This window comes from Nomascus leucogenys, chromosome 8 (assembly GCF_006542625.1).
Source record: "Nomascus leucogenys isolate Asia chromosome 8, Asia_NLE_v1, whole genome shotgun sequence".
Lineage (NCBI taxonomy): Eukaryota > Metazoa > Chordata > Mammalia > Primates > Hylobatidae > Nomascus > Nomascus leucogenys.
This window is the reverse complement of record NC_044388.1, coordinates 79,021,965-79,036,477: the sequence shown is the minus strand read 5'-3', so window position 1 is coordinate 79,036,477 and position 14,513 is coordinate 79,021,965. Positions and strand designations below refer to the sequence as shown.

Below are 14,513 nucleotides of genomic sequence, written 5' to 3'. Positions count from 1 at the left end.
AGCAAGGCAAGTCACATGGCTAAGGCCAGAGTTAGTGTACAATAAATAGATATAAGGAAATGTGAAAAATTGGGGCCATTACTGTAGTCAGTTCACCACAAGCACATACTCTGTGCTAGGCTGTCTTCTAGACCTTGTGTTTCTCTGCAGATGTTACTTGCCAGTGAATTTGCTTCCAGCTGGTTGGGTGCCCTGTGGTGATAATGAGCAAATTTTTCTGAGCAGTCTAGACCTATAAAGCTCATTTCTGTTTTGGGTGTTCATTTTTATTTGCATATCTATTGAAATGACACATCATTTGGAAGGCTGAAGAAATTTAAGAATCACTTGTTTAGTGATATTTCTAAGTCATGACATTAAACTCCTTACATATTCTAGTCATCTATACTTTTTGACATTCATGGTATCCACAAGGAAAAAACACCTTGTAGAGGTTTAAAAACATTTATGTTTTTAAAGATCAGTTGTATTTAACCTCTCCTACTTAGCATTTCATGAGCTGAATTTCTTGTATGAAATGCGGAACTTTAAACTGGAAGAAATTTCAACCCATCTGTGAAAAGGAAACATTTTTATTTATTGAGGCCTTAGAAACGAAGTAGCCCCTTTACTTTTAAGTGGTAGCCTAGTTAAGTAGAAAGTACTGGGCATATAAAACATTAACATAACAGTTAATAAAATGTGCTCTTTTGGGTCTTTGTCCAAAAGTAACTAAATCATCCAAAATTCAAACCTGTAATTTTTTTTTACAAGATTCATATGATCAGTGTTTTGTTGTCATCATCTTTATCATTGATTGTAGGGACCAGCCCCACAGGGTCGGTGGGTCTCTCCCCATGTGTGGCAACGAGAGAGTGTAGAAATAAAGACACAAGACAAAGAGATAAAAGAAAAGGCAGCTGGGCCCAGGGGACCACTACCACCAATGCGCAGAGACCGGTAGTGGTCCCGAATGTCTGGCTGCGCTGTTATTTATTGGATACAAAGCAAAAGGGACAGGGTAGAGTGTGAGTCATCTCCAGTGATAGGTAGGGTCACGTGGGTCACGTGTCTACTGGACAGGGGGCCCTTCCTTGCCTGGCAGCCGAGGCAGAGAGAGAGAGGAGACAAAGAGAAAGACAGCTTACGCCATTATTTCTGCATATCAGAGACTACTAGTACTTTCACTAATTTACTACTGCTGTCTAGAAGGCAGAGCCAGGTGTACAGGATGGAACATGAAGGCGGACTAGGAGTGTGATCACTGAAGCACAGCATCACAGGGAGACGGTTAGGCCTCCGGGTAACTGTGGGCAAGCCTGACTGATGTCAGGCCCCCCACAAGAGATGGAGGAGCAGAGTCTTCTCTAAACTCCCCCAGGGAAAAGGAGACTCCCTTTCCCGGTCTGCTAAGTAGCGAGTGTTGTTCCTTGACACTCGCTACCGCTAGACCACGGTCCGCCTGGCAATGGGCGTCTTCCCAGACGCTGGCGTCACCGCTAGATCAAGGAGCCCTCTGGTGGCCCTGTCTGGGCATAACAGAAGGCTCGCACTCTTGTCTTCTGGTCACACCTCACTATGTCCCCTCAGCTCCTATCTCTGTATGGCCTGGTTTTTCCTAGGTTATGATTATAGAGTGGGGATTATTATAATATTGGGATAAAGAGTAATTACTACCAACTAATGATTAATGATATTCATATATAATCATATCTAAGATCTATATCTGGTATAACTATTCTTGTTTTATATTTTATTATACTGGAACAGCTTGTGTCCTCAGTCTCTTGCCTCGGCACCTGGGTGGCTTGCCGCCCACAATTGATGAAAATGGGAGAGAGCTGGAGTAGCCAGTAGTAAAAGGGCAGTGGACAGAGGAAGGATTGAAACAAGTGGACAAATGGAGGAATGAACCGTTTTTTTCTAATCCAAAAGCCAAATCAAATTGGACAGCCAGATACACGTAGCAAGCAAAGGGCAGAGCCAGGGCTAGAACCCAGACTGCCCTACCAGTGCTCTTCCATGACACTGCATTGTAAGAATAGTCTTGTCTCACTGTATTGTAATGGACTATTTGGATTTCTCTCTTCTGAATGCAGCCAAAGCAAGGTTGAATGTTTGTTCATAGATTAATCTATTTAACCAGTTTCCTATTTTAAAAATCAATAGAAAAGGGTCAATGAAGTGGCAGAAAATAAATTGCAGAGCGAACTTCTGGGCTAGAGGTTGGACCAGCAGAGTCTACCTCCCAGGTGCACCCAAAGGGTCTTCCCCACCAAAAGGAAAACCAGTGTGGCATGAAGGATCACATAGGGTTCCCTCAACTTTGATTTACTCTGTTTTTGTGCCAGGTTTGCCCACAGTTCATATGCTCCCAACACTGGATCAAAAGGCTTGTTCTACCTGGAATTCCCTCTTCCTGAATCCATCCTAACACACCCCCATCTAGTAATATATTGGAGCTGACATCTACCAGCTTGGGAGTACTAATTGTCAAATATTCAGGAATTTAATCGTGAGAGTAGGGCAGAGAACTAGTTATTGAGAGCAGCTACCAGAGGAAAGATTTTAGGATCAAAAAAATTTTTTTTAGGATCAAAATATTTTTAGGGAAAATAATATTAACCTCAAGAAAATGGTGACCTTTTTTGGTTACAATTTAAGGTACTGATTTTAAAAATAGGGGACTGGTTAAATAGATTACTCTGTGAACAAACATTCAACCTTGCATTGGCTGCATTGAGAAAAACAATCCAGACTATTCTCAGTGCAGTGTCATGGAAGAGCACTGGCAGGGCAGTCTGGGTTCCAGCCCTGGCTCTGCCCTTTGCTTGCTATGCATATCTGGCTCTCCAACTAGATAGTGACAGCTTTTGGATTTGAAGTTCTCTTGAGACCCTGTCAACTCCCGTATGCTGACATGTTCTTTGCATCTTTGAGGTTATGGTAGATCCTCACCTTAGCACCCCTATAGTTTTGACCTGTTCTTGAGTAACATGAGTAGGGGAGGGAGCTGTTATATGGGGGCACATTGGATGTGGTATTGGTAAGCAGGTCAAAAGAGGCTCCATAGGAGTGAATACGAACCCCCAGTTACCTCCAAAAGTCAGAAAGTTACCTTTCAAAAGTCAGATGGCAGACTTTTGAAAGACTTAAAAATTGACTAGCTAAGACTTCAAGACAGGCTGACTTAAGAAATGAAGAAACTATTAAGTTAATCCTATAACTCATTATGTGTATGTCCTAAGTCCTGTCAGACTAATCAGCAGTAGTTAAAGTGGTAAAAAGATAGAGTTACATATAGTAAATTTAGGAGTCATTCATCAAAGAGGGAGATATGATCAGTCTATTAAATCATGATAGGTGTAACAATTTATTCATCAAATGCTGGTATACTGTAATGAAGGAACATTCTTTTAAACCTTAAAATGGGTAAAGAGGCAAGATGGTATTTATTTATTTATTTATTTATTTATTTTTTCCAATTTCTTTTTTTTTTCAAACACCGCATGTTCTCACTCATAGGTGGGAATTAAACAATGAGAACACATGGACACAGGAAGGGGAACATCACACTCCGGGGACTGTTGTGGAGTGGGGGGAAGAGGGAGGGGCAGCATTAGGAGATATACCTAATGCTAAATGACGAGTTAATGGGTGCAGCACACCAACATGGCACATGGATACATATGTAACAAACCTGCACATTGTGCACATGTACCCTAAAAAAGTATAATAATAATAAAATAATAAAATCGTATTTATTAACACTAAAATGTTAGTGGTTAATGGTAATTTTCACATGATGCTGCCATGTGAAAATATAAAAGATTAGTTCAACAAATTCAGGTAAACTTAAGCACAAAAGGTCTATTAATGAACAAGAGAAATAAGAGATGCTTGAAGAACATCTCTGAACTCTGGATGTGACATCAAGGGAAGCAACTGTGCCGTTTTCCTTTTTCTTCAGGCATTAGGAGACTTTTTCTGTAAAGGGCCAGATAGCAAATATTTTAGGCTTGGAGATCATTCACTCTCTGTCTATTCAACTTTGCCACAGAAGTGTGCTTAGTGTGAGGTAGCCATATAAAATATGTAAATAGGCCGGCATGCACCCATAGTCCCAGGTACTTGGGAGGCAGCAGAGAGGAGGCCAACCTGGGCAACATAGCAAAACCCTGTGTCTTAAAAAAAATTTTTTTAATTTAAAAAAGTATGTAAATGAAAAAAATAATTAAAATTTTAGAAGTATGTAAATGAATGGGCATGTCTGTCTTCCAATAAAAACTTTATTTCCAAAAACAGGTGGCAGGCAAGATTTGGCTTGTGTGCCATAGTTTGCCAGCCCCTGTTTGTGAGTAAAAGCTATTGTCCATAAGTATTTCCCCTTTCTAGGCCTTGGCCTCTGGCTTCTATTAAATAAGGAAGTTGGACTAGATGATTTCTCACATTTCGCAGGTTTTATCTCCTTTAGTAGTACCTCTCCCTGAAGCTAAGTGATCCACAGGCTGAACCACAGTGACGTTTATTTGTAAGGTCAGTTTTTTAAACATCCAGGTTGAACAAATGTATAAGTCTCTAGAGCAGAGTTTATCACTCTTGGCACCAAGGCATTTTGGTCTGGATAATCTTTTGGGGGAGGGAGACTGTCCTGTGCAGTGTAGGATGCTTAGCAATGTCCCTGGCCTCTACTCACCAGATGCCAGTAGCACTCCCCACCCGTCAGTTGTGATAACCAAAAATGTCTCCAGACACTGCCAAATGTACCATGGGAAGCAAAATCACCCCTAGTTGAAAACCACTTCTGTGAAAAGTTCAAAAATAACTAGAAAAATATCAAATACTAGAAAATCAGGCCATGCAACCCATGATAGCTACCAAGATATCAAACATATTTATTCAGGTACAAGGTCAAAAAAAGCCAAACCAAAGGGACCAAAGATCTTATTAGAAAGAAAAGAGCAATGAGAATTGCATTCATCCAGTCAAAGAGGGCTAGAAAGTTGGTAGCCGACTACCTTTATTTTATTTTATTTTATTTTATTTATTTTATTATTATTATTTTTTTGAGACAGAGTTTCACTCTTGTTGCTCAGGCTGGAGTGTAGTGGCATGATCTCGGCTCACTGCACCCTCTGCCTCCCAGGTTCAAGTGATTCTCCTGCCTCAGCCTCCTGAGTAGCTAGGATTACAGGCATGCACCACCACGCCGGGCTAATTTTGTATTTTCAGTAGAGACAGGGTTTCCCCATGTTTGTCAGGCTGGTCTCAAATTCCCGACCTCAGGTGATCCTCCCACCTCGGCCTCCCAAAGTGCTGGGATTACAGATGTGAGCCACCTCACCCAGCCGGTAGCTGACTACTTTTTAATATTGATTTAGATCATTTTATAAGTGTTCCTGAGTCCAGTGAATCCATTTAAATAGAGAGTTATCTATAATGGATAACTGAAAAGTCACACTAAAAGAAGGAAACATGAATGAAGAGAGATATAAACAAGATCATTGTTAATGAACACTAAGAATATTTACTTTTCACTCCTGTTATATTGCTTGATGGAGTCTCTAGCAGAAAGAATTCATACTGGGTGAATTCAGGGACTCTTATCTATGAGGCCCAGGGTTTTCTGTTTTGTTTTATTTTATTTTGCTTTAAATTGTTAAATCAAGTGTGGCATATTCCTACAATGGAATATTATTTAGCAGAGAAAATGAATGAATACAGCTTTACACAGCTACATAGAGGGATCTTTGAAGCTAGGTTTTAAATGCCAGTAGCTGATCCTTTAACAAATCTCCATCACCTAGCCAGCTTGCAATATGGCTGCAATTAAAAGCCAAAATCATCTCGTTTCAACAATAAGGGTGTGCTTGATTTCCTTCTGCCTGTAATTTATGCCCCTATTATTTCTTTTAGGAAGTCACTATCTTCCCATTGTGATTGATTATTATTCATAGCTGACAAGCCCTAACTATCCAAATGGCTTTGTATAAGTTTTTCATTTTTGTCTTGTTTTGGGTTTTATTTTCTTTACGTTGACTTTAATACAGGGTGGTGTTTTCTGAACAATAATCTAAGCACTCTAGAGACACTAATTATAGTCTCAAACTCTGCTTTTGACTTTTTCTGTTACCTGGGGCGGGTCTCTTTTCCCCTGCTGAGGAAACAGTTTCTTCATCTGTAAAATGATGGATTCCCAAACTCTGGTCCCAGGATGGCTAGAAAAAAACCATATTTGAAGTCTTGTTTAAAATTTAGATTTCTGTGCCTCACCCCTAGATTCTGAATCTGTAGTCTAGGGTAAGGTCTAGGAAACTCAGATGATTCCAGTTTACAGCCGTGTTTGAGAACAAGTAGAGATAATGTCTAAAATCCTTTCAAATCTAAAATGCAGTGGTTACATGAAATATATATTTCCCTAGATGTCATTTATTAGATTATTTTCTGGAAAGTTTTTATATCCTGCAAGGAATAATTAAGATTAATACATTGTAGCCCCTCCCACCCCACACACACACTTACAGCTTTACATAAACTTGGTTTGCTATAGCTGGTCAGCTTATGGCTGCAAGTAGTCATCTTGATCCTGATGATATATGTTGGAAGATGATTTCCCTTTTTACCAGGATATCATTTCATAACTTCTGTGTTTTCAGTCTTGGATTTAGAGAAGAATTAAATAGTTTTAATATCATGATTTCCATGTAACCATAAAGTAGAATTAAATTACAAATTCTCTCTGGTTGTTAATTTCTGTTTATTTGTTTTTCTTCAATTTACAGAATGCTCTTTTCAGTTGCATTAGCAGAAATGAAAGTAAGTATATTTGTCAATGATTGTACAAGCAGTCCAAAGATATAATTAGCCATCTGAAGCAATGTGCACAGCAGGATTCCGATAGGCTCTTTCCCATGGTGTATTTAGGTCATTTGTGTATTATAACAATTCCCATGTCCTAATTGTAGATCTACAATGCAGATACTAAAGCTGTATGTGCTAGAGGATGATCACAACCCAATAAATAGGCCAGTTTTCAGAAGTTAAGTAACCCATGCTATATAATGTGGCACTTGCCGAGTGCTACGTCTCAGTTCATTCAACAGACGTTGATTGAGTACTTGGTCAGTGTGGGGCAGACACACATCTGTGGAGGACACGACCTGTACACAAAGAACTCTGGGATATGGTAGGATATGAGATAGTGTCACTGGATAAAGTGCTGCAGGAGTTCAGAGAAAGAAGGGATCATATTCTGCAGGGGTACTTAGAGGTGGCTTCATGGAGTTGGTAGCTGATCCCGGCCGTGAAGGATGGATAAGATGGAGGAAATGGAGATTGGAGGAAGGGCTTACAGGTGAAGGGAATAGTGAGAGCAGTTAGAGATGGGAAAACACATGTAAGGAACAAAGAGTTCTTTAGCTCAGCAGGGAAGTATATTGAAGGATAATAAGAAACATTTGCTGTCTGTAATTTATCTTCTATCCTTTCTAACTGGGGCTTAGTTCAAGATTTTCCAGGTAGACTCAGGTGTTTAATCTTATGTCCTCCCACACTGGTGAAAAAGCCAGCCGAGTGGAAGAATCAGAAGATAGGCATCTTGTCCTGTTCCTATGTGTCTGTTCTTACATGTCCTCACCATTCCCCACCACTACCCCCAATGTATCCTCACTGAGGTTTACAGTGATAAATGTAGCCATTAATCATTGTTCTTTGGCCGGGCGCTGTGGCTCACACCTGTAACCCCAGCAGTTTGCGAGGCAGAGATGGGTGGATCACTTGAGGTCGGGAGTTCGAGACCAGCCTGGCCAATATGGTGAAAACCCATCTCTACTAAAAATACAAAAATCAGCTGGGCATGCTGGCACGTGCCTGTAATCCCAGCTACTAGAGAGGCTGAGGCAGGAGAATTGCTTGAACCCAGGAGGCAGAGGTTGCAGTAAGCCAAGATCGTGCCACTGCACTCCAGCCTGGGCGACAGAGCGAGACTCTGTCTCAAAAAAAAAAAAAAAAAATTGTTCTTTGTGAAGAAAATGAACTCTTTGGCAATAAACACAATAAGTTTGGTAGTAGTTGCAAGTTTAAAAGAGGTGGTACAGTAGGTATGGAATAGTTTCCTGGTCTGGGAAACTGAGGCTTGTCCTATATCAGTTCAGTCCTAGTTCAGTTTCTTCGCTTATGACTTTATTATTATCATTATCATTATTTCTGGAAGTCACCTGAACTCCCTGCTCATGGGTCTTTGGAATTCACCAGAAAACCTGATTCTAGTTCCTCCATATCTGTCCCTAATAATTATCAAGAATTTCCTCCCTGCTCTCTCTCTCTCTCTCTCCTTTTTTCTTTTTGAGACAAGATTTGGCTGTGTTGCTGAGGCTGGAGTGTGGTGATGAGATCTTGGCTTACTGCGATCTCTGCCTCCTGGGCTCAAACCATCCTTCCACCTCAACCTCCCTAGTAGTTGGGACCACAGGCACATGCCACTGCGTCCAGCTAATTTTTGTATTTTTAGTATAGATGGGGTTTCAACATTTTGCCCAGACTGGTCTCAAACCCCTGGACTTCCAAAGTACTGGGATTATAGGTGTGAGCCACAGCGCCCGACCCCCCTGCTTTCTCTTAACCTCTTCCCGCCATACCTCTACCTCTCCCTTCAGCCTCCCACAGACTCCCTTAGATTCCTGTGAGGCGTTCTTGTTCTCCTTTACAGATCCCACATCTGCACCCCCAGCTACTCATCTAGCTCTCCCAAAGTACCTTAAATGGCAGCCCATTGATTTTTTTAATACATAAACCCAGAGTAATATTTATTTCAAATGAGTTTTCTTTTCAGTGTTGAAGCAGGACATATCAATTGTGAGATGAAGTCTATCTCAATTTAGGCATACTCTTACAGATAGATGTTCAAACTGTATAGAACTTTTGGGATTTTGTTTCAAGATATACAGTTATATAAATGTCAAATTTATTAAATGATCCTTACATCACTTAGTTTTTACTTGCCCTGTTTTATAAATGTGAGGGATTTGGGGTTTTGTTTTAATTTGGTTTGGTTTGGTTGGTTTGGTTTTGCTTTGCTTTGTGTTTATAAACCTCTAGAAATCTAACACAGAAAGACACTGCTTCACTGGTTTTCAACATGGGCACTCTTGGCATTTTGAGAGACAGGGTTTGTTGTTCTAGACTGTCCTATGCATTGCAAGACGTTTAGCAGCCCTAACCCTCGTGTACTAAATGCCAGTCGTAGTCTAACTCCTTGTGGGGTGTGGTACTGTTCCTGTGGAGAACCACTGGACTATAGACTGTAAGTTGATGATTAATGACTTTCTTACACTAGTGAGCACTTGAATGTCCCCATGATTATACCTACAGAAGTGCTGACTTTAAATGTTCATCGTCTGTGGCATGGTTTTATTTCTCAAATTTAGAAAGACATATTGTTCCATCATTATGATGATGATTTAATGTTAACAAAAAGCTGTTTCCATTTCAGTGCCTTCTCTTTTTTTCTCCATAGTGGGCTCGGTTTGTTGCAGTTATGCAGGTCATCACACAAACTGCCGAGAATACTGTCAAGCCATTTTTCGAACAGACTCTTCTCCTGGTCCATCTCAGATCAAAGCAGTGGAAAATTATTGTGCCTCTGTTAGTCCACAATTAATACATTGTGTGAACAATTATACTCAATCTTATCCAATGAGGAACCCAACGGATAGTAAGTAAAAGGGACATATTCTTCTCATTTCAATCTTTGGTAAAATCGTTTGTAAAAAGAAGTGATACGTTCTTGTAGATATCTGCAGTCTGGGTCATTTGAGAAATATCAGACTTCCTTTGGTATTTAGATTTGGCAGATTGAAGAATATTGTCATAGCCAAAAGGGGCCAAGAAAGATGAGACTGTAGAGGGTATGAGGAAACAGGAATTCTCAATTCTGAGGGTGGGAGAGTTCACTGATATGGATTTTTTGGAGGGAAGTTGGGTAATGACCATTAGGATTTCAAATTATCATAAGCTTTTGATCTAGCAGTTCCATTTCTCAGAATTTATCTCACAAGAAAACTTATACAAATTTGCAAAAATAAATATATATGCATATAAACGATGTTCACTACAATGCTGGTATAATAGAGAAAAATTACAGATAACCCAAACATCCATCAATACAGCATTGATTAAAATTGATTAAATTACAGCATACCTATAGAATAATAACACTTGGCAACCAACAAAAAAAAGGACTTCTTACATAGAAGTCCAAGGCTGAGTGTGGTCGCTCACGCCTGTAATCCCAGCACTTTGAGGGGCCAAGACAGGCAGATCATTTTGCGCTCAGGAGTTTGAGACCAGCCTGGGCAACATGGTGAAACCCCATCTCTATAAAAAATACAAAAATTATCCAGGTTCACATGCTTGTGATCCCAGCTTCTTGGGAGGCTGAGGCTGGAGAATCACATGAACCTGGGAGGCTGAGGTTGCAGTGAGCCAAGATCCTACCACTGCACTCCAGTCTGGATGACAGAGAGAGAGCCTGTCTAAAAAAACAAAACAAAACAAAACAAAAAGGCCAGGCACGGTGGCTCACGCCTGTAATCCCAGCACTTTGTGGGCAGATCACCTGAGGTCAGGAGTTCAAGAACAACCTGACCAACATGTTGAAACCCTGTCTCTACTAAAAATACAAAAATCAGCCAGGTATGGTGGCACGTGCCTGTAATCCCAGCTATTCGGGAGGCTGAGGCAGGAGAATTGATTGAACCTTGGAGGTGGAGGTTGCATTGAGCCAAGATTGCGCCACAGCACTCTAGCCTGGGCAACAGAGGAGACTCCATCAGGAAGGAAGGGATGAAGAAAGGAAGAGAGGGAGGGAGGGAGGGAGGGAGGAAGGAAGGAAGGAAGGAAGGAAGGAAGGAAGGAAGAAAGGAATTATAGTGGCTCACACCTGTAACCTCAGCACTGTGGGAGGCCTGTATGGGAGGATTGCCTGAAGCCAAAAGTTCAAGACCAGCCTGGACAACATAGTGAGACCCTGTCTCCAAAAAATTAAAAAATTAACTGGGCATGGTGGCACATAGCTGTAGTCCTAGCTACTTGAGAGGTAGAGGCAGGAAGATGGCTTGAGCCCAGGAGGTCAAGGCTGCAGTGAATTATTGTGCCACTGCACTCCAACCTGGGTGACAGAGCAAAACCCTGTCTAAAACATAGTGAAGTCCAAGATGTATTAAGCAAAAAAAAAGTAAATCACAGAACTAAAAATATAGTGTGATACATTTTTAGTTTATACCTAATTGTTTCACTTTATATATTTTCCACAGTGTTTGAATTTTTTGCCAATGAGCAATTATTACTTTTGTAATTAAAAAGTCATAACAATGAGAAGAGAGCCTGATATCTTTTAAAAATCAGGGCCTCCTGATGAAACTGACCTGATATGGCTCTTCAGAGTCTCAGCTTTGTACATCCTGGAATCCATTTTCTTCATCTAGAGGTGACCAGATTTATAAAAACTGACTGATTGACCAAACTGACCAAAGACTGATTTATAAGATGTCAATGTTTTGATTTACACTGGGATATTGAAAGAGGCTCTGTGGCTTATGTCTGTAATCTCAGTGCTTTGTGATGCTGAGGCAGGAGAATCGCTTGAGGCCAAGAGTTTGAGACCAGCCTGGGTAACAAAGTGAGAACCCAGCTCTACAAAAAAAAATAATAATTAGCTGGGTGTGGTGACACATCCAGCTCCTCAGGAGGCTGATGCTGGAGGATCGCTTGAGCCCAACAGTTCAAGGTTGCAGTGAGCCATCATCACTTCACTGCACTCCAGCCAGGGCAACAAAGCAAGACCCTGCCTCGGGGGGTAAAAAAGATGAAAAGAAAGACTTGTTTTTTGTAACTCAAAAGCAGTACTGTGTGCCTTGCTTGGCCACCATCTAAACCAGAACTCTAATGGCTTTTGACATCCTGTGGTGTAGCTATGTGGTCAAAATCAGAGGATGAGGCATTGCCCCAATAACCTTCATTTGTTTTAAAGGCGGATCTGTGCTCTCTGATATTTAGTCTATACAGAGATACTGCTGAAGCTAAGGAGATGGCAGCTCAATAAAAAAGCAGAAAGAGGTTTTAAGGGTAGAACAACCATCTCCGTCTTTGCCAATACAGAGGAATCCGGAAAAGAAGGCGCCAAACAGATATGCACAGATTTCTTCCAAAGTCAAAGAAAACTACTTCAAAGCCGCCCTTCTGAATTCTGTAATATGGTTGAAAGTGTTTTTTTATTTCTGATTCTTTGAGAAAATTAAAGGCAGAGCCAAACTGATATCTTGGCAGAGTTCACTACTTTATTATTTACGTTATAACTTAGATTAATTAGCATAAGATATATAGAAGCTTTATGTGGTCCTGGAATGTGATGAAATATTGTGTCCGGAATTGGTTCCTTCTGGTGGGTTCTTGGTCTTGCTGACTTCAACACTGAAGCCACAGACCTTCGCAGTGAGTGTTACAGCTCTTAAAGGTGGCATCCAGACTTGTTTGCTCCTCCCAGTGGGTTTGTGGTCTCGCTCACCTCAGGAGTGAAGCCACAGACCTTCGCAGTGAATGTTACAGCTCATAAAGGTAGTGCGGACCCAAAGAGTGTGCAGCAGCAAGATTTATTGTGAAGAGCGAAAGAACAAAGCTTCCCCGGCGTGGAAGGGGACTGGAGCAGGTTGCCACTGCTGGCTCTGGTGGCCCACTTTTATTCCCTTATTTGGCCCCGCCCACATCCTGCTGATTGGTCCATTTTACAGAGCGCTGATTGGTCCATTTTGCAGAGTGCTGATTGGTCCATTTTTACAGAGTGCTGATTGGTACCTTTACAAACCTTTAGCTAGCCAGACAAGTTCTCCAAGTCCCCACCTGACCCAGAGGCCCAGCCGGCTTCACCTCTCAATATGGTGTTTGTGTTTGTTGCTATAAAAATTAGTCATTTCTCTCATGTCAAGAACATAATCCCTTTTAGGTAATTGTTTCTAGCAGGAAATAATTCCAGCTTGATCTACAATACCTTTTCTAGGAATGTCAAATACCTCTCCTGTGAGGACTTCTTAGGTGTAGGATGGCCTTTCATTTTTGTAAGGATGGTGCTAAAGATCCCATGATTAGAGACAGTGGTGAATTCTGGTAATAGATACCTTGTGCACCTAAAGCTCCTCACCTTTTTGCTACACTGCAAAGTAATAGAGAATTTCACAGGGCCTGTATTCTGCAAATACTGACATATAACTAAGCATAGTAAAGGCTTCCACTACACTGCCATGTTCTGTGCTAAGCAGAGCATGACAAAAAATGAAAAAAAAACATGCACACGTATGTTTATTGCAGCACTATTCACAGTAGCAAAGACTTGGAACCAACCCAAATGCCCATCAGTGACAGACTGAATAAAGAAAATGTGGCACATCTACACCATGGAATACTATGCAGCCATAAAAAAGGATGAGTTCATGTCCTTTGCAGGGACATGGATGAAGCTGGAAACCATCATTCTCAGCAAACTAACACAAGAACAGAAAACAAAATACCGCATGTCCTCACTCATAAGTGGGAGCTGAACTATGAGAACACATGGACACAGGGAGAGGAACATCAACACCAGGGCCTGTCAGGGAGTTGGGGGCTAGGGGAGGGATAGCATTAGGAGAAATACCTAATGTAGATGACAGGTTGATGGGTTCAGCAAACCACCATGGCATGTGTATACCTATGTAACAAAACTGCACGTTCTGCGCATGTATCCAGAACTTAAAGTATAATAAAAACAAACAAAAAAAAAAACAGCTAATTAAGCCACTTATATTCTGAAAATGTAGGTTTATATTGCTGTGACAGAGCTGAAGACCATGCTTGCCAAAATGCCTGCAAGAGAATCCTGATGTCCAAGAAAACGGAAATGGAGATTGTTGATGGTCTCATCGAGGGTTGTAAGACCCAGCCCTTGCCTCAAGATCCTCTTTGGCAATGTTTTCTTGAAAGCTCACAATCTGTTCACCCTGGAGTCACTGTACACCCTCCTCCCTCTACAGGCCTTGATGGGGCTAAATTGCATTGTTGTTCTAAAGCAAACACTTCAACATGTAGGTTAGTATTTCATTTTCCTTTACTAAAATCAGTAGAAAATGGCATTTTAATTAATGATTTTAAGCCTAGCAAACGTGCGTTATATTCTTACATGGTATAGGTTTAGCATTTAGAAAATATAAAATATTATTTCATCCAACAAATGTGTATTGAGCATTGTGTACTGTATACAAAACATTGTTCTGTATATTGAGTGCTAAAAGCACTGTGTTTTGGGGTGTGGAGGATTAGCATTGGCAGGGTAGTAAATATTTAAGATGATGCAATAGATGAATTCTATCCTTATAGAGATCATTAAGTAAGCTTACAGTTTAGAAGATGTTTTGATCTGACATCTAAGGGACATTCTCTTTATTAAATTATGAAACTTTGAACTTTTTATTATATTGGTGGATAACCTGGGTTAACACTTATAACCA

At 40.7% G+C, this 14,513-nt stretch overlaps 1 protein-coding gene across 5 annotated transcripts in view; it reads left to right on the top strand.

Moving 5' to 3' along the window:
* The window catches only part of RECK (reversion inducing cysteine rich protein with kazal motifs), an 88,330-nt gene that overhangs the window by 37,102 nt on the left and 36,715 nt on the right, over window positions 1-14,513 (top strand). For 3 of the 5 annotated variants that reach the window (XM_012508759.2, XM_030817469.1, XM_003263346.4), the window contains 3 exons: window positions 6,762-6,795; window positions 9,494-9,691; window positions 13,827-14,094. In XM_012508759.2, the coding sequence (XP_012364213.2) occupies window positions 6,762-6,795; window positions 9,494-9,691; window positions 13,827-14,094 (500 nt within the window). Of the gene's footprint in view, window positions 1-6,761; window positions 6,796-9,493; window positions 9,692-11,291; window positions 12,392-13,826; window positions 14,095-14,513 lie in introns of those variants that run through there. The other 2 variants (XM_030817471.1, XM_030817470.1) reach the window with 2 other exon arrangements.